This window comes from Oncorhynchus kisutch, linkage group LG13, assembly GCF_002021735.2.
Source record: "Oncorhynchus kisutch isolate 150728-3 linkage group LG13, Okis_V2, whole genome shotgun sequence".
Lineage (NCBI taxonomy): Eukaryota > Metazoa > Chordata > Actinopteri > Salmoniformes > Salmonidae > Oncorhynchus > Oncorhynchus kisutch.
In genome coordinates, this window is record NC_034186.2 from 51,298,265 (window position 1) to 51,321,027 (window position 22,763).

The following is a 22,763-nucleotide window of genomic DNA, read 5'->3' on the forward strand; positions in this document are numbered from 1 at the left end:
TTGCTATGGTGTTCCCTTCTGAAAGCGGCCCAGTAGTGGGTCACTATGACCAAAATGCTGTGTGTGTTCTATTCGGTGTGTAAAAGTGACATGAATGATATGTGTTGCATTGATCTGATGGATGTAGTAATATACCGTACCGAGTTCAGGTTTGTCCAGCAGACTGATGAGAATGCGGAAAGGCTTGAGGTCATGCATCAGGATGCTCTCCTCCTCCCCGCCTCGGGCCTTCCCTTGCAGGATCCCCACCATTGCCTGCACACACACACGGTCAAAACTTCTAGATCAAACCGCATTCAAAAAATACAGAACGATCAAAGCAACTCCAGAGACAGGCGGCAGAACACGGACTCAGCTGGTTAGCTATCTAGTTTCTGGTTGGGATTACATTTTTGGGTTAGGGCCTGGGGACATTTTCCAAGGCAAGTCTTATTTTTGTCCTTCAGTGTGTGTGTGTGTGTGTGTGTGTGTGTGTTTCACGCCTCGTCTAACACAGAAGCGGATGGGTCCGGGGAACAGACGGTCCCTGCAGTAGCCCCGTTTCCCGGCATGAGGAGACCCAACAAGTGTCCATGAACAGATGGCAGATGAACAAATTAAAGCCCTGGTCTGTCTGTCCCAACCCCTGGAGTAACAGGACACATCACATGTAGGCCCCGCCATCATAAGGGCCAATGCTGTTGGAGCGTGACAGTGCATTACAAGGGGGAATAGTGTGTGATCATGGCCCAGGCACAGAGCAGTATTTCAGAGAGCTTCAAAGGGAAGGCCCCTGGGATTAGGAGGGGTGTGGAAGTAGGGGGCTACAGGCATTACAAGCAAACCCCTAAGGGTGTGTGTGTGTAGGTGGGGTGGGGTGGGGGGTAGTTTAGAGATTAAAAGGGGGCACAGAGGGGGAGCAGTAGGGGTCTGAATTTCACCTGCTGAAAAATGGCATTTACCTTGCTCCCTTTCAGACGAACAACTCAAACTTTGAGGTCTTTTATACTTTGAGGCCTTTTATAAAGGCCGTGTGTGTGTGTGGGGGGTGCATACAAGGCGTACCTGGACCAGCATGTCTTTGGAGTAGGTATTGAAATACTGGGTAGCATGGTCCTCAGGGTTGCTCTGTCGAGAGCTGCGAGGGCCTGTCCTCACACCATTGTTGTCAAAGCCTAGGAGCAGAGTACACACACACACACACACAATATGACGAAAGACAAGGGAGAAGAGGGTCGGGTGAGATTGAGTTACCAGTAATTTTGCAAACAAACAAGCTTTTCTGCGTGTAAAAATATGAGCCCTGCTTAACCAAGCAGACACTTACCAGCATTTAAAAAAAATCCACAGCGAGTAAGACGCAAATAAGACAAAACAAAGTAGGGAAATAAGCACTGGCATATGACTTGTTACAAGACATGTTACTGCACAAGACATTAATGACCAGATGATCATTCCAGCAGGCAAAGTCCAACAGCGCAACTATACTAAGTTGTACAGAACGCATGCAGTGGTATGTATTAGAGGTCGACCGATTATGATTTTTCAACACCGATACCGATTATTGGAGGACCAAAAAAGTCGATACCGATTAATCGGTCGATTAATTTTATTTTTAATAATGACAATTACAACAATACTGAATAAACACTTATTTTAACTTAATATAATACATCAATAAAATCAATTTAGCCTCAAATAAATAATGAAACATGTTCAATTTGGTTTAAATAATGCAAAAACAAAGTGTTAGAGAAGAAAGTAAAAGTGCAATATGTGCCATGTAAGAAAGCTAAAGTTGAAGTTCCTTGCTCAGAACATGAGAACATATGAAAGCTGGTGGTTCCTTTTAACATGAGTCTTCAATATTCCCACGTAAGAAGTTTTAGGTTGTAGTTATTATAGAAATTATAGGACTATTTCTTTCTTTACCATTTGTATTTCATTAACCTTTGACTATTGGATGTTCTTATAGGCACTTTAGTATTGCCAGTGTAACAGTATAGCTTCCGTCCCTCTCCTCACTCCTCCCTGGGCTCGAACCAGGAACACAATGACAACAGCCACCCTCGAAGCAGCGTTACCCATGCAGAGCAAGGGGAACAACTACTAGAAGGCTCAGAGCGAGTGAGGTTTGAAACGCTATTAGCGCGCACTAACTAGCTAGCCATTTCACTTCGGTTACACCAGCCTCATCTCGGGAGTTGATATGCTTGAAGTCATAAACAGCGCAATACTTGACGCACAACGAAGAGCTGCTGGCAAAACGCACGAAAGTGCTGTTTGAATGAATGTTTACGCACCTGCTTCTGCCTACCACCGCTCTGTAGGATACTTAGATACTTGTATGCTCAGTCAGATTATACGCAGCGCATGACACGCTAGATAATATCTAATAATATCATCAACCATGTGTAGTTAACCCACTGTTCCTAGGCCGTCATTGAAAATTAGAATGTGTTCTTAACTGACTTGCCTAGTTAAATAAAGGTGTAAAAATATGTGTCCAAAAATACCGATTTCCGATTGTTATGAAAACTTGAAATCGGCCATTCCGATTAATCTGTCGACCTCTAGTATGTATGTGTGCATGTGCTTGTTTGTGCCTGTATACCAGGGGTTTCCATTATGAAAATGAGGCGCCGGACATTTGACCAGCAGCACTTTAATTACCGGAAATATACCGAACCCATAACAGAAATCACATTTAGATTATGGTAATTCATATTAAAAGAACATGCAAGACGAGGAGGCAAGAAAGTTCTTACCAAATTCTGATGTGCACTTTGAAGATGTTAGAATAACTGTCCAGATTTACTTTTCCTCAGCCAACAAGACGAGGGAGTAATGAACAGCAAAATCACTAGCCTATGTCAACCTATCAACCTAACTATCCCCCATAGAAAAGTTGACCTATTCTATTGGTCATCTTGTCGTTCTGTGCAAGAAAGAAATAGCCTATTCCAAACAGACTCTGGGACAGTCGTGGCACGATAGATCCTAAATTCATACAACCTGTAGGTCTAGGCTACGTAAAAACATATCTATTTTTTTAAAGCAATGATTCTGATGCAACAGATCAGAACGTTTAGCTTAAAAATTTTGATAAACTATTATTTATTCGCATTATAAGCGCAGCAAAGCAGCACAAGGCAGTAGGTTAGGCATGAATGTTCGTTCCATAATGCAATTAGTGGGAAAACACAGTTGTCAAAAGCACACCCCACATTCTAGTGGTTTCATGTGACAGAGAGAGGGGAGATCTAATATGCAGCCACTAGCAAGGGTTGTTAATATGACTAGGATAGTGTCTTTGGCTACTGGACAATGAAAGAAAGTTGAGAACACCTGCTCTTTTCCATGGAAAGCCATGATACACTAACCAGGTGGATCCAGATGAAGGCTAAGATCCCTTATTGATGTCACTTGTTACATCCACTTCAAATCAGTGTAGGGGAGGAGACAGGTTAAAGAAGGATTTTAACGCCTTGAGACAATTGAGACATGGATTGTGTATGTGTGCCATTCAGAGGGTGAATGGGCAAGACAAAAAATTGGAGTGCCTTTGAATGGGGTATGGTGGTAGGTGCCAGGCGCACCGGTTTGTGTCAAGAACTGCAACGCTGCTGGGTTTCATGCTCAACAGTTTCTCGTGTGTATCAAGAATGGTCCACCAGCCAAAGAACATCCAGCCAACTTGAAAAAACTTGACACAACTAATTGCAAATTGGTGTGACGCGCTGATGAAGCCCGTTTTCGGTTGCCTAAGCCTTTGCTGTAGCAGCAGCTAGCGCGCTGTCCGACGGATTCTCTGCTAAAACGCTCTGTATGCTGTATGCATGTGATAAATAGGATACATAACAAATATACTGAACATGTACCAATTTAAATTCACTAAATTATGCTAATTATCTTATTGACTGATAAGCATGACCCGTCAAATGTATTTACATATACTGGTATTTCCATCAGTGAATAGGCTAAAAAGCATTATTTCACAATGGGATTTTTTTCTTCTTCTCCCAGACAATTTGCAGGTGCCAATTTTATTTTATTAGCCAGAACCCGGCTATTACCGGCTAAGGAAAACCATTGTATGTGCGTGAGTGTGTCTTTTACCCAGCAGCCAGGCGTACAGTCTGCGGTTGAGTGACATGTCCCTCCTCAGAACCACGTGCAACGCTGCAGAGAGGATCCGAATCATGTCTGGACGGGTGGCCTGGAACAGCAACACACACACAACAAAAGTAAGGAAATAATAGCTGAGGTCAGACGAGTTCTTAATTAGAAGGATGCCGTAATTTGGGCTGTTTGGTCTCTAAGGCACATTGTGCTTCGATGATTGAATGGTGAGGTGAACAGCCAAACAAGCATCCACTGTGAGTCACTGCATGCTCTCCCTCTAACTGGATGTTGGATAGCCTTATCATCAAGAATGGCCAGTTCCCAAAAGTGCTGTGACTGCTGTCTTGTGTGCTGAGCAGTGCTGACAGAGTGGTGCAGATCTGTCCTTACCTGACTCAAGTGAAATGGGAAGCAGAAAAGGATCAGGTCCAGGGTGCTCCTCTGGACCAGAACACTGGAGTCCTGTACTGACGTGCTGACTGCCTCCACCTGCAGGGTTCGACACCACACAAGGATAAATCAAGCCCCATTTACATCTATCTAATGTACTGCAAATACTTTTGTGAATATGTCGAATTTCAGAACAACCAGACTAGGTTGACTCCTATTGCATTTGTTGCTTGTTCTTCAGGAAAGAAGTAGGGCCCAAAGTTAAAGTTTTTATTTTATTAGGAAAAACTCCTGGACCTACTCAATACAAGTTCACAGGATTTAATATCTCAGTCTGCATCATGAATACACTACTAATGATTTCTAAATGTTCCCCAAACACAGGCACTACAAGCTCTACTTGGTGTGTGCATCTTGGGGGGGGGGGGGGGGTTGGGATAAAGGAAAGAGACAAGTGTCTCTGAAAATGATTCTTCTTTTTGTGTACCATGAGCTCGATGTCGCTGCCCATGACGTAGAGCTGGTCCTCCATGGAGAGTTTGCGGTTGAGGTGCAGCAGGACAAAGGTGACCCCGGGCAGGCGCACGGCGGGGCTGGTCAGGATGCTGCCCCACAGGGCGCTGTAGAAGGCCGACTGCTCCACCGCCGCAGCCACCTTCTCCAGCAACATGTTGGTCCTGGACAGGATTGCATTGAATTGAAATAACTGAATTTGGGTTGCAAATCAAACATACTGAATCCCAGATGATTGAATTGTTACTAAGGTTGATTCTGACTGAATATTTTTTTCCCTTCATAATTTGAAATTCACTTCATTCAATGAGATAATTTCTCTTTCTCCAGCCCTCCATCTCTTACCTATCATAGTATTCAGAGCCCTCCTCCAGGCCCGGTAGGACCCCAGTCAGCAGCCCCTGCAGGCCAGGTTTGAGGGTCTTTCCCAGGGGCAGGTAGTATGTCTCATACAGGCCCAGCAGCACCGGCTTCACAGACATAGCAGCATTTGAGAGTAGAGGAAACAGCCCAGAGCTGAAACAGAAAGCAGGGGGCAGGTGTTAGGTGGTGGGGTAATAGAGTAAAGGGGAAATTATAGGGCAGATAGGTCAACTGTAGAAAAATATGCCTTATTTTCATTCTCTTACTAGTTCAAAGGAGATGGATTGAGGGTAAGGCCCAGCGATAGACTAGCGTTCTGTCCAGGGGGTGTACTTCTACATCATGCTGCCTCACGCTACAGAAACAGGAGAAACAGGCTCCTGCCCTATGGACCATTCTGGCTTGGACAAGGCTTATTTACTTACTTTACTAGTTCAAATTCAGTTTATGACATGTTCTCCAGTTACAATAAAGCCACTGTACTTCTCCTACTGTCCTGAACAAGTGTTGACATCCAGTAGCCTAATCGATACCTGTAGAGGAAGAGGTCTTTGGCCAGCCTCTTCGGCCCTATGATCTTGAAGATGATCTCGTAGGTCTCCAGGGCCTTGCGGTGCACCCCGCTGGGCAGAGCTGGGTGGAGGCATTGAGCCAGACGCTTGCCTATCGTCAGCTTCTTGGGCACCACCTGGTACTTGGCATTGCTTTGCAAAACCTGAGAAACAGATTCAAACATCAGACGTGGAGTACCAGTGGCCAATCTACATCTTTCCGCAATAGTGTTGAGTTTGAAAAAAATATGCATTTAGCGCATTAGACTATGCAGATCTGGTTTTAATTGCTGATGTGGTCATTGTGTATCCATTCCAAACTAAAATGTACATATGTGAAATATCCAAACACGTAAATGTTTGTGGTCGTTACCTTGTTGAGTTTGCCCAGTGCAGAGATGAGGTCCGCCCATTCGCTAGAGTACTCAAAGTTCTTGAGGGCCTTGTCAACCGCCGCCACATAATTCCTGTACTTGGAGTCACTGAGCAGCTCCACTTCCTCTGCATTCATCCTCCTGGGTGGTTATTCTGCTACTTGTCAACACCAAGCTCACATACACACATCACACCTGGAGTGAATGAGTCAGGGGGGGGGGGGGGGGGATCATAACTCTGAGTCATAGTGAGTGATTAATCAGAACATTGCGTATGGAAGCTTCATTAGTCTCACACTACATATGTGTCCTTAATGTGCAGGCCAGTGCCAGTCAATCTGTCAGAATGAGAGCATTACAGAGGAGAAGTACATGGATTGATGATGGTGCACAGATGGAGCTGTTTATTGACCAGTCATATACAAATGACAAATGTTTATTAGGAACAAAGTCTGACAGGGTACAAGAAATTGACACGGTTAGTGTTGGTATGTGAAGAGTGCGTAATCATGAGTGTCTTCTTCCAGACGTCTTAGTGAAACAGATGCCTGTTTCACTAAGACATGGAAGAGGTAGATAGATGGGCGGGCTTCAACAGACGATACAGAAGCCAAGTGAACAGAGAGAGAAAGATGTGTGTGAGAGAGTTGGGTTCCAACTTCAATCAAATCAAATAACATTTTAATTGTCACATGCTTTGTAGACAACAAGGTGTAGACTAACAGTAAATGCTTACTTATGGGTCCATTTCCAACAGTGCAGAGTTACAGATAAATAAATAAAAAACATGGAAATAGTTGCACAGTGAATAGCAAATAAAAATCATGAGTAAAAAAAGAAAGAAAACATGGCTATGTATTGGGAGTTGAAAATAACATGGCTTGATACAGGGAGTACCAGTATCGAATACAATGTCAACCTAGGCAGAAACCTACATTCCTGCCGCCTGGTAATCAGGGAAGGGACAGACCTACGTGGTACGAGTACGTGCATCACATGACAGCCCTGCCCATTGCCTCACAATAAAATGTGTTATTGGTTGGGTGGGCGACACAGGAAACTAAATGACAGCCCTAGTCTTTGTACTTGCTGCAATATGGATCTGTAGTTAGTTGGCAAGAGAGCCTAATTTCATAATGACACCAACTAGATATTGACAAGAATTATATAATGATATGCTAATTATATAACGCAAGCTCAAACTAGCTAGCAAGTCACCTATTTAAAAAGATGGAGACAAGACAACAAGTGTTATTTCGAAGGCAGACGACGTTATACACTTTTCAAGGCAGTTAAAAATAACTCGCAACCAAACTTGAATGACATCACCTATCGTAATAAGTTAGCTAACTAACTCAGTCAAGGCATGGAACCAACACCCAGATGGTTACAATAGTACCATGTAACTTAGTTCGCTGTAACGTTACAGCCTGCAACGACTAGCTTTGGGACACATTCTCAGACAGACTAACTCCCGATGTTGTGTCCCAAAGCTAGCAACGACAATTATTTCTCGGCCGTGACAATCAACGATAAATGCTTACCGTTAGTAGGATATTTGAAAACCTCTATCACTAAATTATTTATCCAGCTTGACGAATGGAAGAAAAAAAATCAGTCTGGCGCTATTGGCACAGTGGGAAATGTATCCTTGCTAGCTAACGGTATGTGATAGCAATGCCCGTATTGATGTTGCTGCTGCCGGGCCCCGTCGACGACTCAGTTCAACCGTGGCACTTGTCAAGTAAGCACACAACGCTCACGGGTCAGATAATAACGTGTATCCTACATATTCTGAGATCGCGATGTCTTTACCTTTATTATTGAATAACAAACTACCATCAAAACCACACCTGCCCTACGTTCAGGTTCACAAAGCCCAAACAATCCCGTTTACAGCTGTCCCAGACTGCATTGCAGATTGTTGCACGTCTACTTCATTTGTCCGTCTGCAATCCATCCTAGCGATATACAAGTTCCGGCTCGTGTTGAGAGCTCGTCAAATATATGCCTTAGAAGTCTTCACCGTGTTTAATTGATAGGGTGATGATTTTTATTGCTACATTTACTTTAATTCACCATACTGACAATCAGATGTACACAGCCATTTCGTTATCTCTGTTAAAGCAAAAAGTAAACTGCACGTGTCTTTGTTATTAAATGTTAGCCATTGCGAGTACCAGAACATAGAAGTACATAGAAGAAAAAGACAGACACACCATGGGAGAAAATACCAAAGGAGCTCGGGACCCCAGTGGGGTGTTTATCGAACTAAGGAAGCGGTTGCAAAGTGGTCTTCTTTTTCTCCGGTAATTATTTGCGAAATAGTTAGCAAGCTCTAGCTAGGTAACGTTAGCTAGTCTTAGCTAATGTCAGCTAGTTGTGCTAACGTTCGCAGGACAGGACAGAGATGAGTTCGTGCCGTGCACAAATTCTCGCAGAACAAACGCAAAGAAAGGGATTCAACATCTCAAGCAAGGACCACACACTTATGGGATATTTATAACATCAACTCCGGGCCCTACATCACAGGAACTTAACCAGGACCTGGCTTTAGTCCCGATTGATTTTGGGTCAACCCCGAATCTTTTTCATCCAACGGTTATAATCAGGGGTGTAGTGTGGCTGGTGACACTTCTCAGAATAGTGATATTTCTCGCAAGATCACTTAATGATTCATTAGTATTCTACATAACACACCAACCATAATAGCATAGATAATGTCAGGCTACTGTTATACCAAAAACACCACGTAATTGTTTATGTCAATTTAGGATGATTGTGCTGAAGTGGTTGCATTTTTGTTCTCATGCTGTGGCTGTGTTTAACTCCATCTGCTAGAAAATTCGATTAGACAGTAGTTAGGCCGGTTACCCACCTTTACATCATTCAAGATTGAAATGGATATTGCCATGAAACTGATTGAATCAAATGGTTGGCAATGCATGCAGCATGTACGTTTCACATGTAAAACGTGAATAATTATCATTCACGATTGACAGTGATGACGGCCTAATTTATAATAAAGTAGGCATAATGTGGAGTTTTAGGATTAAAAAAATATAACATTTTCCTTGAGCTACTTACAGTATGTGTAGGCAATCGTGCAATTTGGATTATGCATTGTATGTATATTATAAAATGATCTTATACAATGTCGGTACACAACTTTCATTCAGAAATGATGACGTAATAATAATGCAAAATTGTGGTCCTGTGGGCAAGCAAAAAAAAATATCACTACACCGCTGGTTATAATAAATGTAACGCAATTGCCATGTGTGGTCAACTGATAATACCAGCACCGTTTTGATTGAGAACAGAGTCGTTGCGCTGTTTGGGAACTCATCTTGATAAATCAATCAATGTCCGATTTTTGTTTTCAGTGAATCTCCGTTTGGATATTTGGTTACATTTATGCTTGGAAATATTAGCTAAAATGAGGTGAGTGCACATGATCTTTAGTCTAGCAATTGAAAGCAATCCAGAACTATTCTACACACACATTAGGCCTATAGCCCAACTTTCCAATACTTTTCTGATGCATTTCAGTCACATAGCCTACTGATGCAAATACACGTGTACACTTTTCCCATAGGCTATTCAAGTCATTTGACATCTTTTCTTATTGGTTAAAAAGGTCATTAAGGCCTTCTATAAAAGTGTAGCTGAAACCACTATTGGCTTCATTGACTTTCTGAATTTATTATCTTGTGATAGGCTAGGCTACTTGCTGATATATCATTGTTACAGTAGGCCTACCTTCACAATAACCTCATAGGATTATTGACCACGATCAATTGAATTAATAAGAATAAGTGTTCATTATTTGGCCTTGAAGAATACAGCGCGCTGCAGGAAGGGGCGCTCGAAGTGCTGCAGTTAAATTGAAATGAATGTGCCAATTATGTAACTACTCCCGTCTCTACAGAAATAAAATACTACACCAGAGAGCATAATATAGCCATAGATGATCAATATCTCTCTTCTTTTTTTATGCTGTTGATTGTGTTTTGTCACATGAGCGCCAAGGCTGCAGTCCAGGCGCCAAATTTCAATCCGCCGACTGTTGTAGCTATCAATGAACAGCATTTAAAAAATATATATTTCAAAATAAAATTGCGGGAAAAATCTGTTTGGATAAGTGAGTGCCACCAGAAAGTTGGTGTACTTTAATTTCCTCATATTGTAGGCCTAAAATATGTGTATCCTCTCTTTTCACAGGCCTATGCTATTGGTAGCGTTTAAGACATGGGCAGTTCGTTTTATTGATCTAGGTAGGCCTATTTCAACATCAGAGTAACTTGCCATTTTGATCATTTGTGTGGTATAACAAATATGATTCATATCTCCAGTCATATAAAATCACGTAGAATTGCAGGAAGTTATATTAGAAAAGGGCCTCTTTTTCTCCTCTGACCTTACAACCCTCTCAGCCCCTGCTCTTCAGATATGACCCCTGAATGTTAGGAAACAGGTGATGGCCCTGCCCTTACATCACATATATTGGGCCAACATGTTCTCATGGATGTAATGCTATATTTTGACACCAGTTGTGGTTTTGAAGTAGGAAATGAACAGTTTCACATTGGGCTATTTTTTTGTTTCGTTGATATTATAAAATTAAATGGGCCATTCCAGCTGTGGCAGCTAGTCAGACTTAACATGGACTTGAGTCCATAAAACATGCTCTTAAGTCAAAATGTTTAGTTTTAATAGGGCCCTAATGCTGCATTTGGACTGTTAACAAAAACAGCGTTTAGGGCCCTATTCAGACTTGAGATAAGTTGACTTAAGATGGACTTAAAACAAAATATTTTGACTTAAATCCATGTTTTATGGACCTAAAGTCCATGTTAAGTCTGCTTATCTCAAATTTGAATCGGCCCCTAATGAATCTTTTCATCTCTGAGAATAAATGTATACTCTTCTCACTTAATGCTGCTTTTCGACTGTAACACCAGTGTTATACAAGTGTATACACCCTTCTGTGATACTTGGGAAATTGTGTTTCCACTGTTCCACAGGGCTGACAGTGAGGACTTGTGAAGAGCAGAATCAACAACCTCTGCATAGGTTATCAAAACAGTTGCTTTGTGAGAAGGTGTTAAAGTTCACAGTTAGCCATTGTTATGTAAACACAATCTGAAAAGTACCAGTGGCCTGGCTGTTGCCCTAAGTCGGAGCCATGGCCCATTGAGACACGGTAGATGGACACATAAAAGTCCCCTAAATGTGTTACAGTTTATTGGTGTGGGATTCTGTAGGTTAGGCCTATAGCCTTGTCGGTAGGTTAGGCCTATAGCCTTGTCGGTGCTTCGCTGCATAGCCTAATTGTTCTATAGTTGGATAATATCTTGTAAAAAAAGAGCAGGTTTTACTGGTTAGAGACCCTTGTTTTGCCAATCGCTTGTGTATTGTCTGGTGAGGCAGTAGTAGCCTAAATATCTAATTGTAGACAGAATCATTTAGAGCAAATCTGATGATGGTTCCTTCCAGTTGTTTGTTGTTGCTTCCTCCACTCGGTTGGAAGTGAGAAAATCCAATGCAGCTGACCCAAGTCTTTAAAGCTGTCTTCGCTGGGAAATATGTTTTTCTTCCTGGGGGACAGCAGTTGTGTCAAGCATGGACAGAGACACATTGCATGGCTAGTGAAAATAATTGCATCGAACCAAGAGATTGAGCAGAGGGCAACATATCATCCATGCATGAGTTCATCAGGGGTGTCGCTTCGAGGGGGGGTGGACTTTTTCTCTATTAGACAAACATTGTACATGTGCTTTCCCCTACCCACCACTCTTTATTTCTTCCTTCATTTCTCTTTCTTACACACACACACACATAATATAAATATCTTTATTTCTCTCTCCCTCTCTCCCTTCAGTTGGCCTACAGCTCGTTTCCCTTCTTCCTTCAGAGCAGTGAGTGCATCCTCTCTCTTTGCAAGTTTTCCTCTAACTTATTAGACTTCTACTTTGAGCTGAGATGGCAACAGGCAGGAGGTAAAGGGGGATAAGGACAGGTTGGAAGGTTATGATAAATGACTTCAGTACTGTCACACACAGGTCTACCATTCACTTGTTTATCATCCACTTGTCAAGGAACGTGGTCTCATTTGTCTCTTAGCCATTGTGCAGAAGTCTACCATTATGCTGAGTCATAAATCCAATTGTATATGTTTTGTTACCAGGTTTACCTGTGCTTAGAAAAATTAAGACACTCTCTGTCTGTCCCTCCCCCAGGAGAGATGTGGCTAAGAGCTATGCAGAGGTGAGCGTTACAGGAGGAGATTTGTCCCTCCACATCCGGACTCCTCGGGTCCTGCTAATCGTGGAGCTGCCAGCAGGGGTCAGCCTTGTGGAGGGCTCCTGCAGGGAGGCACCTGGAACAGGAGACGAGATACATTTCAGAATGCTAATGGTGAGGCTAGCTGTATGGACGACACTCAAAAATAAATGTGTGCATGTACGTACGCACACACACAGAAACAGAGAATTACCTCCATGTCAATGTATGTTTCTCACATAGCCTAATTACCATCTCCACTTCAGGCAAGATGGAACAGTATCAGCAGATAATTTGTTATTTATATAATTTATTCTCATCTGGCTTGAGTCGGTTAGTCTGTGGCTGTGAAGCCTTCCCTCAAACTGAAACAGTGGAGGAGTCCTCCTGTGTGCTCTCTGAAGCCTGATCAGCCCACACAGTACTGATCTATAAAGGAGTCATCGGCTCAGTAATTGGCCCGTCATGTCTGGTGCATAAAGCTACACACACTGATAGATATACAGACAATGTGAATATTTGACCTGAATCAGCTGTAACTTGATTTTCCTAATAGTCTGGGTAGCCATTTGATTAGATGCTCAGGAGTCTTATGGCTTGGGGGTAGAAGCTGTTTGGAAGTCTCTTGGACCTAGACGTGGCGCACCGGTACCGCTTGCCGTGCAGTAGCAGAGAGAACAGTCTATGACTAGGGTGGCTGTAGTCTTTTGACAATTTATAGGGCCTTCCTCTGACACCGCCTGGTATAGAGAGAGGTCCTGGATGGCAGGAAGCTTGGCCCCAGTGATGTACTGGGTCATACGCACTATCCACTGTAGTGCCTTGCGGTCGGAGGCCGAGCAGTTGCCATACCAGGCAGTGATGCAACATGCAGAACCTTTTGAGGATCTGAGGACCATGTCAAATATTCTCCTCAGGGGGAATAGGTATTGCCGTGCCCTCTTCACGACTGTCTTGGTGTGCTTGGCCCATGTTAGTTTGTTGGTGATGTGGACACCAAGTAACTTGAAGCTCTCAACCTGCTCTACTACAGCCCCATCGATGAGAATGGGGGCATGCTCGGTCCTCCTCTTCTTTTTTTTTTGTGTGTGAATTTGACCCCCTTTTCTCCCCAATTTCATGGTATCCAATTGTTAGTAGCTACTATCTTGTCTCATCGCTACAACTCCCTTACGGCCTCGGGAGTGACGAAGGTTGAGAGTCATGCGTCCTCCGATACACAACCCAACCAAGCCGCACTGCTTCTTAACACAGCGCGCATCCAACCCAGGAAGCCAGCCGCACCAATATGTCTGAGGAAACACCGTGCACCTGGCGACCTTGGTTAGCGCGCACTGCGCCCGGCCCGCCACGGGAGTCGCTGGTGCGCGATGAGACAAGGATATCCCTACCGGCCAAGCCCTCCCTAACCCGCACGACGCTAGGCCAATTGTGCGTCGGCCCACGGACCTCCTGGTCGCGGCCGGTTACGACAGAGCATGGGAGCGAAACCAGAGTCTCTGCTGGCTCTGCAGTACAGCGCCCTTAACCACTGCACCACCCGGGAGGCCCGGTCCTCCTTTTCTTGTAGTCTGCAATAATCTCCTTTGTCTTGATCACGTTGAGGGAGAGGTTGTTGTCCTGGCACCAGTCTGTTTTCTTCCGTTTGGTACACCCCAGGTTTACTTTGTCTCACTCATCAGATCTGGCTTATATTAACTGTAGTCATTGCAGCACTAACCTGGGAACCAGAGGAGATTGCTCCCATGTCTCTCTCCCTATCCATATACACAAAAAGTCTGATTTAGGGGGCAAAAGTCGATAAACACTGCGGTGGTGGCGGACTGGCGGTGGTGAAATCAGCTTGGCAGAAAGCTTGCAATTAATCTGTTTTTGACCACTCCTTCTCTGAAATGCTTTTTGGATATGGGCCCAGACCCCAGGCCTTCATCTCCCTGCCTTTGTTCCCTCTGTGTGTTTTATGGTGTGAGGGAGTAATTTAGCGCCCCACCCAACGGCTCAGCCGACACAACACAAGGACAGCTGGGGGGGGGGGGGGGGGGGGGGGATTCATTGACAAATCCAATCAAAAACAGATTGATTGGCAGCTTTCTTCCCAGCTTCTTTCACCACCGCCAGTCCGCCACCACCCCGGTGTTTATCGACTTTTGCTCCGTCTCTAGGTGAAGCTCTTTTCCGCCGATAGAGTTGTTTATGTTTTCTGTGGCTACTCTCTCCTGACAGGGGCCCTGGGGAGTGTGATGGAGAGGCTGCTGGTCCAAGAGAGTTATTGCTTCCACTGCCAGTCCTGTGGGACCAGGGTGCTGGAGGAGAGGTGAGACGACCACGGGAAGGAAGTTGGTTTGTTGGTTAATTTACGTCCTCCGTTCAGACACAGGAAGTGATGCCGCTCACAGTAGTGGAGAAGATGGGTTCAGTGAGGGAGATGGGTGGCTGTTTGAGCTAGAGGACAGTGCTGTGTTCTGTCTCAGCTAATCTCCCAAATGTCATGGAGACATTGGATAGGGGGATACATGCACACCTGCTTAGGGAATACATATGTTTGTGACATTATGTCATGGAAAATGGGTGGAACTGGAATATTGCCCTGCTTTCCCTGTTAATGCAAATATGTTTTTGATTGATTCATGCAAATAGGTTTTTGATTGATGTTATCGATTAATTTAATCACAGTACAAATAGTCTCCATTGTGTAACAATGTAATGTCATAAATTTTTCTCAGGGTGTTCAAGCGAGTGCTCCCTCTCCCCAACGGCAACTGGAACTGGTGTTGCCATCCGGACCCCTTTGCCAACCTGAAGCTGCTGCCCCGAGCGGAGGACTGTTTACTGGGCGACACTCACCTCCTTTGTGCCCCGGGATAGAGGCTGTGAGGAGACTCTCACCCAGGAGCTCAGCCCCAGGCCCATCACCAACAAAATGGCTGATGGTCAAAATCAGGACACACCGGTGAGAGGAGGCAAGGAAGGAAGGAACCTCTGAGGCAGAATATCAATGCTGTTTTAGCATTGCTCATCACTTTGATGTTCGTTAGATACATAATTTTGACGTTTCACCTCGCTCTCACTCCCTCCCCAATGTGCTGTATACCTACCAAAAAGTAAATCTACATTTTCAAAAGTTTTCCTCATGTTTGGAAAGTGTACTGTAGTTACATGAGCAGTGTATGTGCTTCAGGCTCATTGTTAGTGGGAGACTGTATCTGTATACCCCCCATCCCACTGGGCCCGAGACTGGCAGGAGGAGATGGACACATTCTACTTCACTACCAGCAGCAGCTAGCAGCACTCCCTTTTAGAGAGGAAACTTGGGGAGGCGGGCAGACAGGCAGCACATCAACACTTATCGTGAGCTACTTTAGCCCGAGCTTACAGCCAGGCCTCTCTCTCTCTCTCTCCATCACTATCTGGAGTGGGATTGATTTCCCTCTCCATCTATTAGTCACTATCTGTGGCTCAGCCTGGGCCTTTTAGTGTGGTTGTGGTTGAGTGGATGGGAAGTAGAAAGAGATGAGGAGAGGAATTCTGCCTGCCCATTGCTCTCTCCTCTTTTTAGGCTGTTTGATTGCAGTTATCGATTTCCGTTTTGGAGGAACTTAAATTAGAACTGTGTGTTCTTGTCTTTAGCTTTATTTAGTATTTTTCTGTTCTTTTTTGTAGAAACCCAACCGCAGGCGTACACTTGTCTCCTGTAAGAGTTGTACAGCCGGCCTGGGAGAGGCTGTGGCACCAGGTACATAAGTCATTATAGAATAGATACAGTATATTGTAAATTTTTTCAACGGGAATTTATTGATTGGATGTCATAATACCCAATGTCACACACACACATACACACAAACACACACTGGTTGGGAGCAGCACAGCATCTGCCTCAGAGCGGCACGACCAGAGCAATTTTAGTGCTTAAGTTCCTTGCTCACGGGCACAAAGGCAGTAAATGGCATGAGATCAGCAGCCCTTCGTTTGCCAGTTCAATTACCAACTTTTATCATCTACCCCGGGGCTTGAACCATAATGAAGTTACATTGCATTAGGAAAGATGCCCAGGCATTATTTTAGACACAGGAAGGTAGAATTCATAATGTTCCTGGAACAGACCATAGCTGCCAGACTGGTGGAGCTGTCCTCCTCCCAGAGCATGTTTCGTTTTTCTATCCCTACCCCAGATGGAAAAGCCTTCATATTGGTAAGAGGTGTGAACGTGCATACATATGTGTGAGCGAGAGCGCTTGAAATATGTGAGGTAGAGACGGCGTTTGCATTGGTGAAATGTGTGTGGCTTTAACAGAGCGGATGTGAAGTGTTCAAAGACTTCTTCTGATCCTCAGCTCTGGCTCCTGAACAGTGACTCCCTCATCGTCTCTTTCTCTGCCACTATGTGATCGGCTGTCAGAGGTGATGCTGTCACCTCTCCCGGCCACCGCCAGTGTTCTGAGCGTCAATCACCCACTAAGGCTGGCAGCGCCGTTAAAGCACTGGCAGCACACACCAAGAGTGAGATATAGCCTACATACCAATCTCCTGCTGAATGTCAGCCTGACAGCCTCTGCATTTCTGCTAGAGTATGTTTTTATTTATTCTAAAATTGTGTTTTGCAACTGAGAACAGAAATGAGTCACAGATAGATGTGGTGGCTGCTCCATGTTCCTTCATGCCGAGTTCCCCGCAGGAGGATTCTTCACTTCGGTTACGATTTCCTTCTTCACCTTAGAGAAGTCTGGTTTTGCTTTGTAGGATGTGACGGCCCCTCCAGCAGACTGGCAGCCGAGCTGTAATTAACAAACTGTAGATGAAAGGAGAGGACTCCACTCCTATCCGCACGGCACTACAGTACAGCGTAACTCAGTGCATCACATCGGTGCTGTTAACTGCATGTAGGATGGGAAATTGCCTGCTGTTTTAAGTATGACAGGAGGTATTCAGGGGTATTCAAATCTGTATTCAAATCTGGACCTCGAAGCCAGTTCCACTGCTGATTTTCATTCTTCCCATCTAAATCAGGGACTGGTTTAGACCTGGGACACCAGGTGGGTGGAATTAAATATCAGGTAAGAACAGAAAGCCTGCAATACTCTGGAAATCCAGGCTTGGATTTGAATACACGAACACCCTACGCCAAGGCTCTCCAACCCTGTTCCTGGAGAGCTACCATCCTGTAGGTTTTCGCTCCAACCTTAGCACGCAGGTTGATAATTAGTAGGTTGATAAGCTAAATCAGGTTAGATACAACTGGGGTTGGAGCGAAAACCTACAGGAGGTTAACTCTCCAGGAACAGGGTTGGAGAGCCCTGACCTACACTAGAGCTTAAAACGGATCACTCCTCCAACATTTCGGGAAGAAAACAGCGTGGCTATTGGCTGACACAGCTTATATGTGGGGAAGTGGTAGAGAAACATTTATCCCTGACCATGTTTTAATTCAGCCGTGTAAGTCACGGAGCACCATCTGTCTTGGTTGAACATACTGGAGGTGACGTGGTGTTTGTTGGGGATGCACGCCAGTAATGTGTCTATAATTGGTGGGAGAATCGGTGAGCCTCTGCTTAATTTAATTTTGGCTGTCACTGAGGGAAATGACTTGATTAGTGTAGAGTTGACGACTGCAGGGGTGTACTCATTAGTACTCATTAGTACAAACATTCGAAAAAATTTTTTTGCAATTAATACGAGGGTTTTTTATTGGACAAGTTCAGGTTAGTCCCTCCCTGTTTCAGCCATTTGCTTCTGTTTGAACAATGGCTCCTCAACACTGCACCCCAGGTGGACTTGCGTGACCTTTGAAGTGTTAAGACCAGCGCTGCATGTGTTATGCTTTTCTTTACTGTAAAAGCAGTTGTATTCACTGTATACTAAGTGAGTGTTACTTTCGATACTAAGGGCTTATCAGCATTTTAACTCCGTGGCTCTCACAGGGCTACTACTGCACAGATGGCCAAATGTAATGAAAAAACCTGGATCGCTTCCACAACCTGTGACAGGGAATCAATCTCTCCCTCACTTTCTCATTCCTCCATCCCTTTCAAACTCTCGCTGTTCAACATTACCCAGTGATATATTCAAATGATTTGATTAACATCATAACACTTCAAACTGGGATTTATGTCCCCTTGCCTAGAAGATGTGAACCTCTGCGAGATATTTGACGTATGTATTACTCTGATGCAGTGCTGTACAATTTCTCTTCGTGTCTTTCTCTCGGTCTCGTTATTTTTTTGTACATTTCTTTGTCTCTTTCTCTCGCTATCCCTTATCTTTGTGTGTCCAGTGTTGTAGACACCTGGGAGAAGGACATCGGTGTCCACCCCCTAGACCTGCCTCAGACCACGTGCCAGGAGCCGTTGTCGGTGCTGACAGCCAGTACTTCCTGTCGCCCTCTGTATTGGAGCACCGCCAATACTGTTGGGCAGTCTAACTTATTAGTGCACACAAAAACAGTCTCCTCTACAGTACAAAAGGGAGAGTTTTCTTGCACCAAGGCAAGACTTGGAGGTGTGAACTTTTGCTGACCTCACCAGGGACTCTCCAAAGACTTTCCAGACAGTTGCACAGTAATTACCAGCATTGTCTTATCCCTGCCTGTCACAGCAGCACTCACCTGAGAGCAAGACGTATAGTTGCAGAAGTTGAAGTAGCCTAACATCCACAAAACATATGAAACATAACAAACATTTGAGCTCCTGCATATTCAGTGTGGCTGTAAATAAGGCTTCAGGCTCCTGTCTCATTATATAGTTATCATGACTCTGGGTCCTTTGATTAAAATGCTTTCTACTTACTGTTCTCGCTTCCCACCACTACTACAGTGCCAAACCTCTACGAGACTGCTTATTATGTTTAAGAGCTCCCCTCCCTCTCTATCTCCCAGGCTCTGCAATCTCATATTTTGTGTTCCTTCCCTCTTTCACAAAACTCTTGTTACTTGCCCTCTGGGTCTGTACAGGGGAGGAGGAACTCAATTTTGACTCTGGAAGAAGCTATCAATCCCACTTAGAGGGAGGGGAGAGAGAAAATGGAAAAAGTAAGGAAAGAAGTTCTCTTCAGTTCATCGTATTTCAGTCTGATAGGCGTGCAGGGTGTTAAGAGTTAGTAATTCCGTACATTCCAGATGTCGCAATAAGTATTTTTAGTTTACATACATATTTTCCATAGAAACCATCAATTGTCTATAGTTGCAATGCCATACACACACACACTCCCCAAGTCCCGTTCATCACTCAGCTGGAAATGGAGGATATCAATGTCTTGTCCTGACCGTGAGTGATTATCCTGCTGCTGACGAGGGACTTGTTTTAGGACAGGAGAAGAGACAAGAGGGGACTGATGAAGAGTGTCTGATTTTAGTCACATAAATACCTCTACTCGAGAGATGGAGTCACTGCTCTGCTGTAGGCCTAGTAGTACCAGAGAGTAGTGCGATCACATAGTCAGACAGAGTTACAGCAGATGAGGACTGACAACTCCCAAATTGATAGTGTAGCCTTAAGTGTGTGTGTGTGTGTTTTTGTTTGTGTGCATGATGTGCGGGCATGTGAAATGGTGAGTGTGCCAGTCTATTGTGTTAGCCTTTCTAACCAGATCTAGCCTCTCATTTATTGAAGGAGGAATGGTGTGTTGTCTGGGATGTTGTGTTCCACCTCTGAGCTGTGCTGCGGTGTAATGGGGTGTAAAGCAGTTCCAGTGCAGAGTGCCACCCCTGCATCAGGGAACAGACAGGAACCCCCCCCCCCAGCTCATTAATCTCCCACGCAGAGAGGCACACTGGTAGATAAAACTGGACAGAAAAAGGTAAGGGGCAGAATGCAGGAAAAATTTGATCTATATCAAGTCTCACCCTAACGATGTCTTGAACACTAGTGTGGCGCATTGTTGAAATCAATTACCTCACTCAGATACACGCGCCTCGTTTCATTACTTCTATGCCAGGGGATGCATGAAAAAAGGGATTTTGGAATTCTCTGCTAACCCGCACTTTATTGTATTAGAATGAATGACTTGTGAAACTGTCAGTGTGGCTGGTCCCCATAATTTAGATTACTCAGTCAGTTGCTGTGGCTCTCAATCAGATTCGGAAACCTCCCTCAGTCAGTAGCCTATTTAAATTTTTTGCCTTTATTTAACTTGGCAAGTCAGATAAGAATAAATTCTTATTTACAATGACGGCCTACACCGGCCAAACGACGCTGGGGCAATTGTGCGGCGCCCTATGGGACTCCCAATCACGGCCGGTTGTGATACAGCCTGGATTCGAACCAGGGTGTCTGTAGTGGCGCCTCTAGCACTGAGATTAAGTGCCTTAGACCGCTGCGCCACTCGCCACTAGATCAAATAAACAAACAAATAAATATATATTTTTTAAAGAATATCCCTAGGACGTCAGGGGAGAATATAGACGTTAATAAAGGAGGCGGTCTAAAATTGTATTTCCATTATTCGAATTTGTAACTTGTGAGCTCACGACGAAGCTGGGATGAGAAACTGTTTCACCCCTGGTAAGAACATTAGCATATCACAACTATTCTTGGAATGCAGCAGGACCTTATGTCAATAATAATTCATTTAATTTGTAACGTGTGTTTCTCACACCCAAGGCGCCTTCTTTTTTTAAATGTATATAATAAAAACAATCCACAAAACAGAACATAGAAAGACAAGAAGCAAAGCTATATACAGGTATCATCAACTCTGGAGGTCATGAGAACAGAATTAGCTGAGGTCCTTGAAAGCTTTTCTGAACAGCACGGTCTTGAGCTGTACCTTAAAGGAGGACAGAGACACTGCACTAATAATGTCTGGAAGTGTGTTCCACAGCTGCGGAGCCACACAACTGAAAGCCCTGTCACCTGTCGTTTTTAGCCTGCTGCAGGGCTGCTGAAGGAAGACGGACCTGGAGGAGCGAAGGGTGCGTTTGAGGCAGGAGGATAGAACGAGGTCAAACAGGTACTTGGGTCCAGAGTTGTGGATAGCTCAGTAGGTGTGAACCAGGATTTTGTAGTCGATGCGTGAGCATATGGATTGATGTGCTCACGGGGGGAGGTGTGGGTGAGGACACTGAAGGGGAGGACCTTGACACCATCAATATTGAGGCTGTAGCTGCTGATTTAGTCAATGATGATGCGAGTGCCAATCAGAACGACCTCTGTCTTCACTGCAGGAAACAAAACTGCATCCATGCTTTGATGTCCTGCAGGCAGCTGACCAGGAGTGCAGTGGCATTGTCAGTGTTTGTGGAGACATACAGCTGAGTGTCGTCAGCATAGAAGTGAAAGCCCAGTCCGTGTTTCCTCAAGATGTTTCTCAGTGGCAACATGTAGATACAAAACAGTAGTGGCCCCAGAACCGAGCCTTGGGGGGGGGGACCCCCTGTCGGACCACAACTGTCTCACTACTAGGACCCATGCCTACAAACGTAGCGAGCAGTGGGATAGGACCGGAACCAGATAAGTGTCTGACAGGCCCAGGTGCTTCTCCATGCGGTCCAGCAGGATGGTGTGGCTGACCGTGTTGAGTATGAGGACGATGTCAGCCCCAGAGTTAGAGTTCATGAGGTCGTCATTGGTGACCCTTACCGGGGCAGTCTTGGTGCAGTGTCTAGCTCTGAAAACCAACTGGAGGTGCTCAAGTAGGTTGTGAGTGGCCAGGTGGTTTTGGAGTTGGTTAGAAACAGCACGTTTGAGGGAGGAGCTTACTCTGGAAGGGCAGATTGGAAGTAGGCCTGTAGTTCTGGAGGTTGTCGGGCTTTTTAAGTGCTGGTGTGACTGTGGACAGTTTGAGCTGAGGAGGGACACATCCGGTGATGAGGGACTTGTTGATACTTTCTGTGAAGAAAGGCTCCAGAGCAGGTAAGCAGGTCTTGACAAGGGAGGTGGGGATAGGGTGAAGTGAGCAAGTTGTTCTAACAAGCTTGGTTACATCAGCTGCAGTGACTGTTGTGAAGGTGGAGAACCTAGACTCAGGGAGTGTAGGACTGGTTAGACCAACTACAGGGGCTGGAAAGGATAGGATGGTGTTTTGGCGTTTTCAATTTTGCTTTGGAAGAAGCGCAGGTATTTGTTGCACTGTTCTGAGGAGGCTGAGGTAGCAGAATTGTTGACAGGTTGGAGGAGCTTGCTCACAATAGAGAACAGCACCCGGGAGTTGTTGATCAGCTGGGAGAAGTAGATTGTCCGAGCTGAATTTCTAT

General features: G+C 44.6%; 1 protein-coding gene and 1 pseudogene across 2 annotated transcripts in view; one reads left to right on the forward strand and one right to left on the reverse strand.

The window, feature by feature from the left end:
• Nucleotides 1-8,234, reverse strand: part of LOC109902921 (protein dopey-1) — a 36,655-nt gene extending 28,421 nt beyond the window's left edge. Inside the window, exons 1-9 of one of the 2 annotated variants that reach the window (XM_031786530.1) lie at nucleotides 7,840-8,234; nucleotides 6,295-6,490; nucleotides 5,904-6,085; nucleotides 5,353-5,523; nucleotides 4,982-5,171; nucleotides 4,495-4,593; nucleotides 4,099-4,198; nucleotides 1,045-1,154; nucleotides 141-255 (exon numbers count right to left, since the gene is read on the reverse strand). In XM_031786530.1, coding sequence (XP_031642390.1) covers nucleotides 141-255; nucleotides 1,045-1,154; nucleotides 4,099-4,198; nucleotides 4,495-4,593; nucleotides 4,982-5,171; nucleotides 5,353-5,523; nucleotides 5,904-6,085; nucleotides 6,295-6,432 — 1,105 coding nt within the window. In that variant the 5' untranslated portion in view covers nucleotides 6,433-6,490; nucleotides 7,840-8,234. The remainder of the gene's footprint in view (nucleotides 1-140; nucleotides 256-1,044; nucleotides 1,155-4,098; nucleotides 4,199-4,494; nucleotides 4,594-4,981; nucleotides 5,172-5,352; nucleotides 5,524-5,903; nucleotides 6,086-6,294; nucleotides 6,491-7,839) is intronic. The other variant, XM_031786531.1, reaches the window with a different exon arrangement.
• Nucleotides 8,235-8,255: 21 nt separating this feature from the next.
• LOC109902213 (E3 ubiquitin-protein ligase E3D-like) lies at nucleotides 8,256-20,753 on the forward strand (annotated as a pseudogene).
• The last annotated feature ends 2,010 nt before the right edge of the window (nucleotides 20,754-22,763 follow it).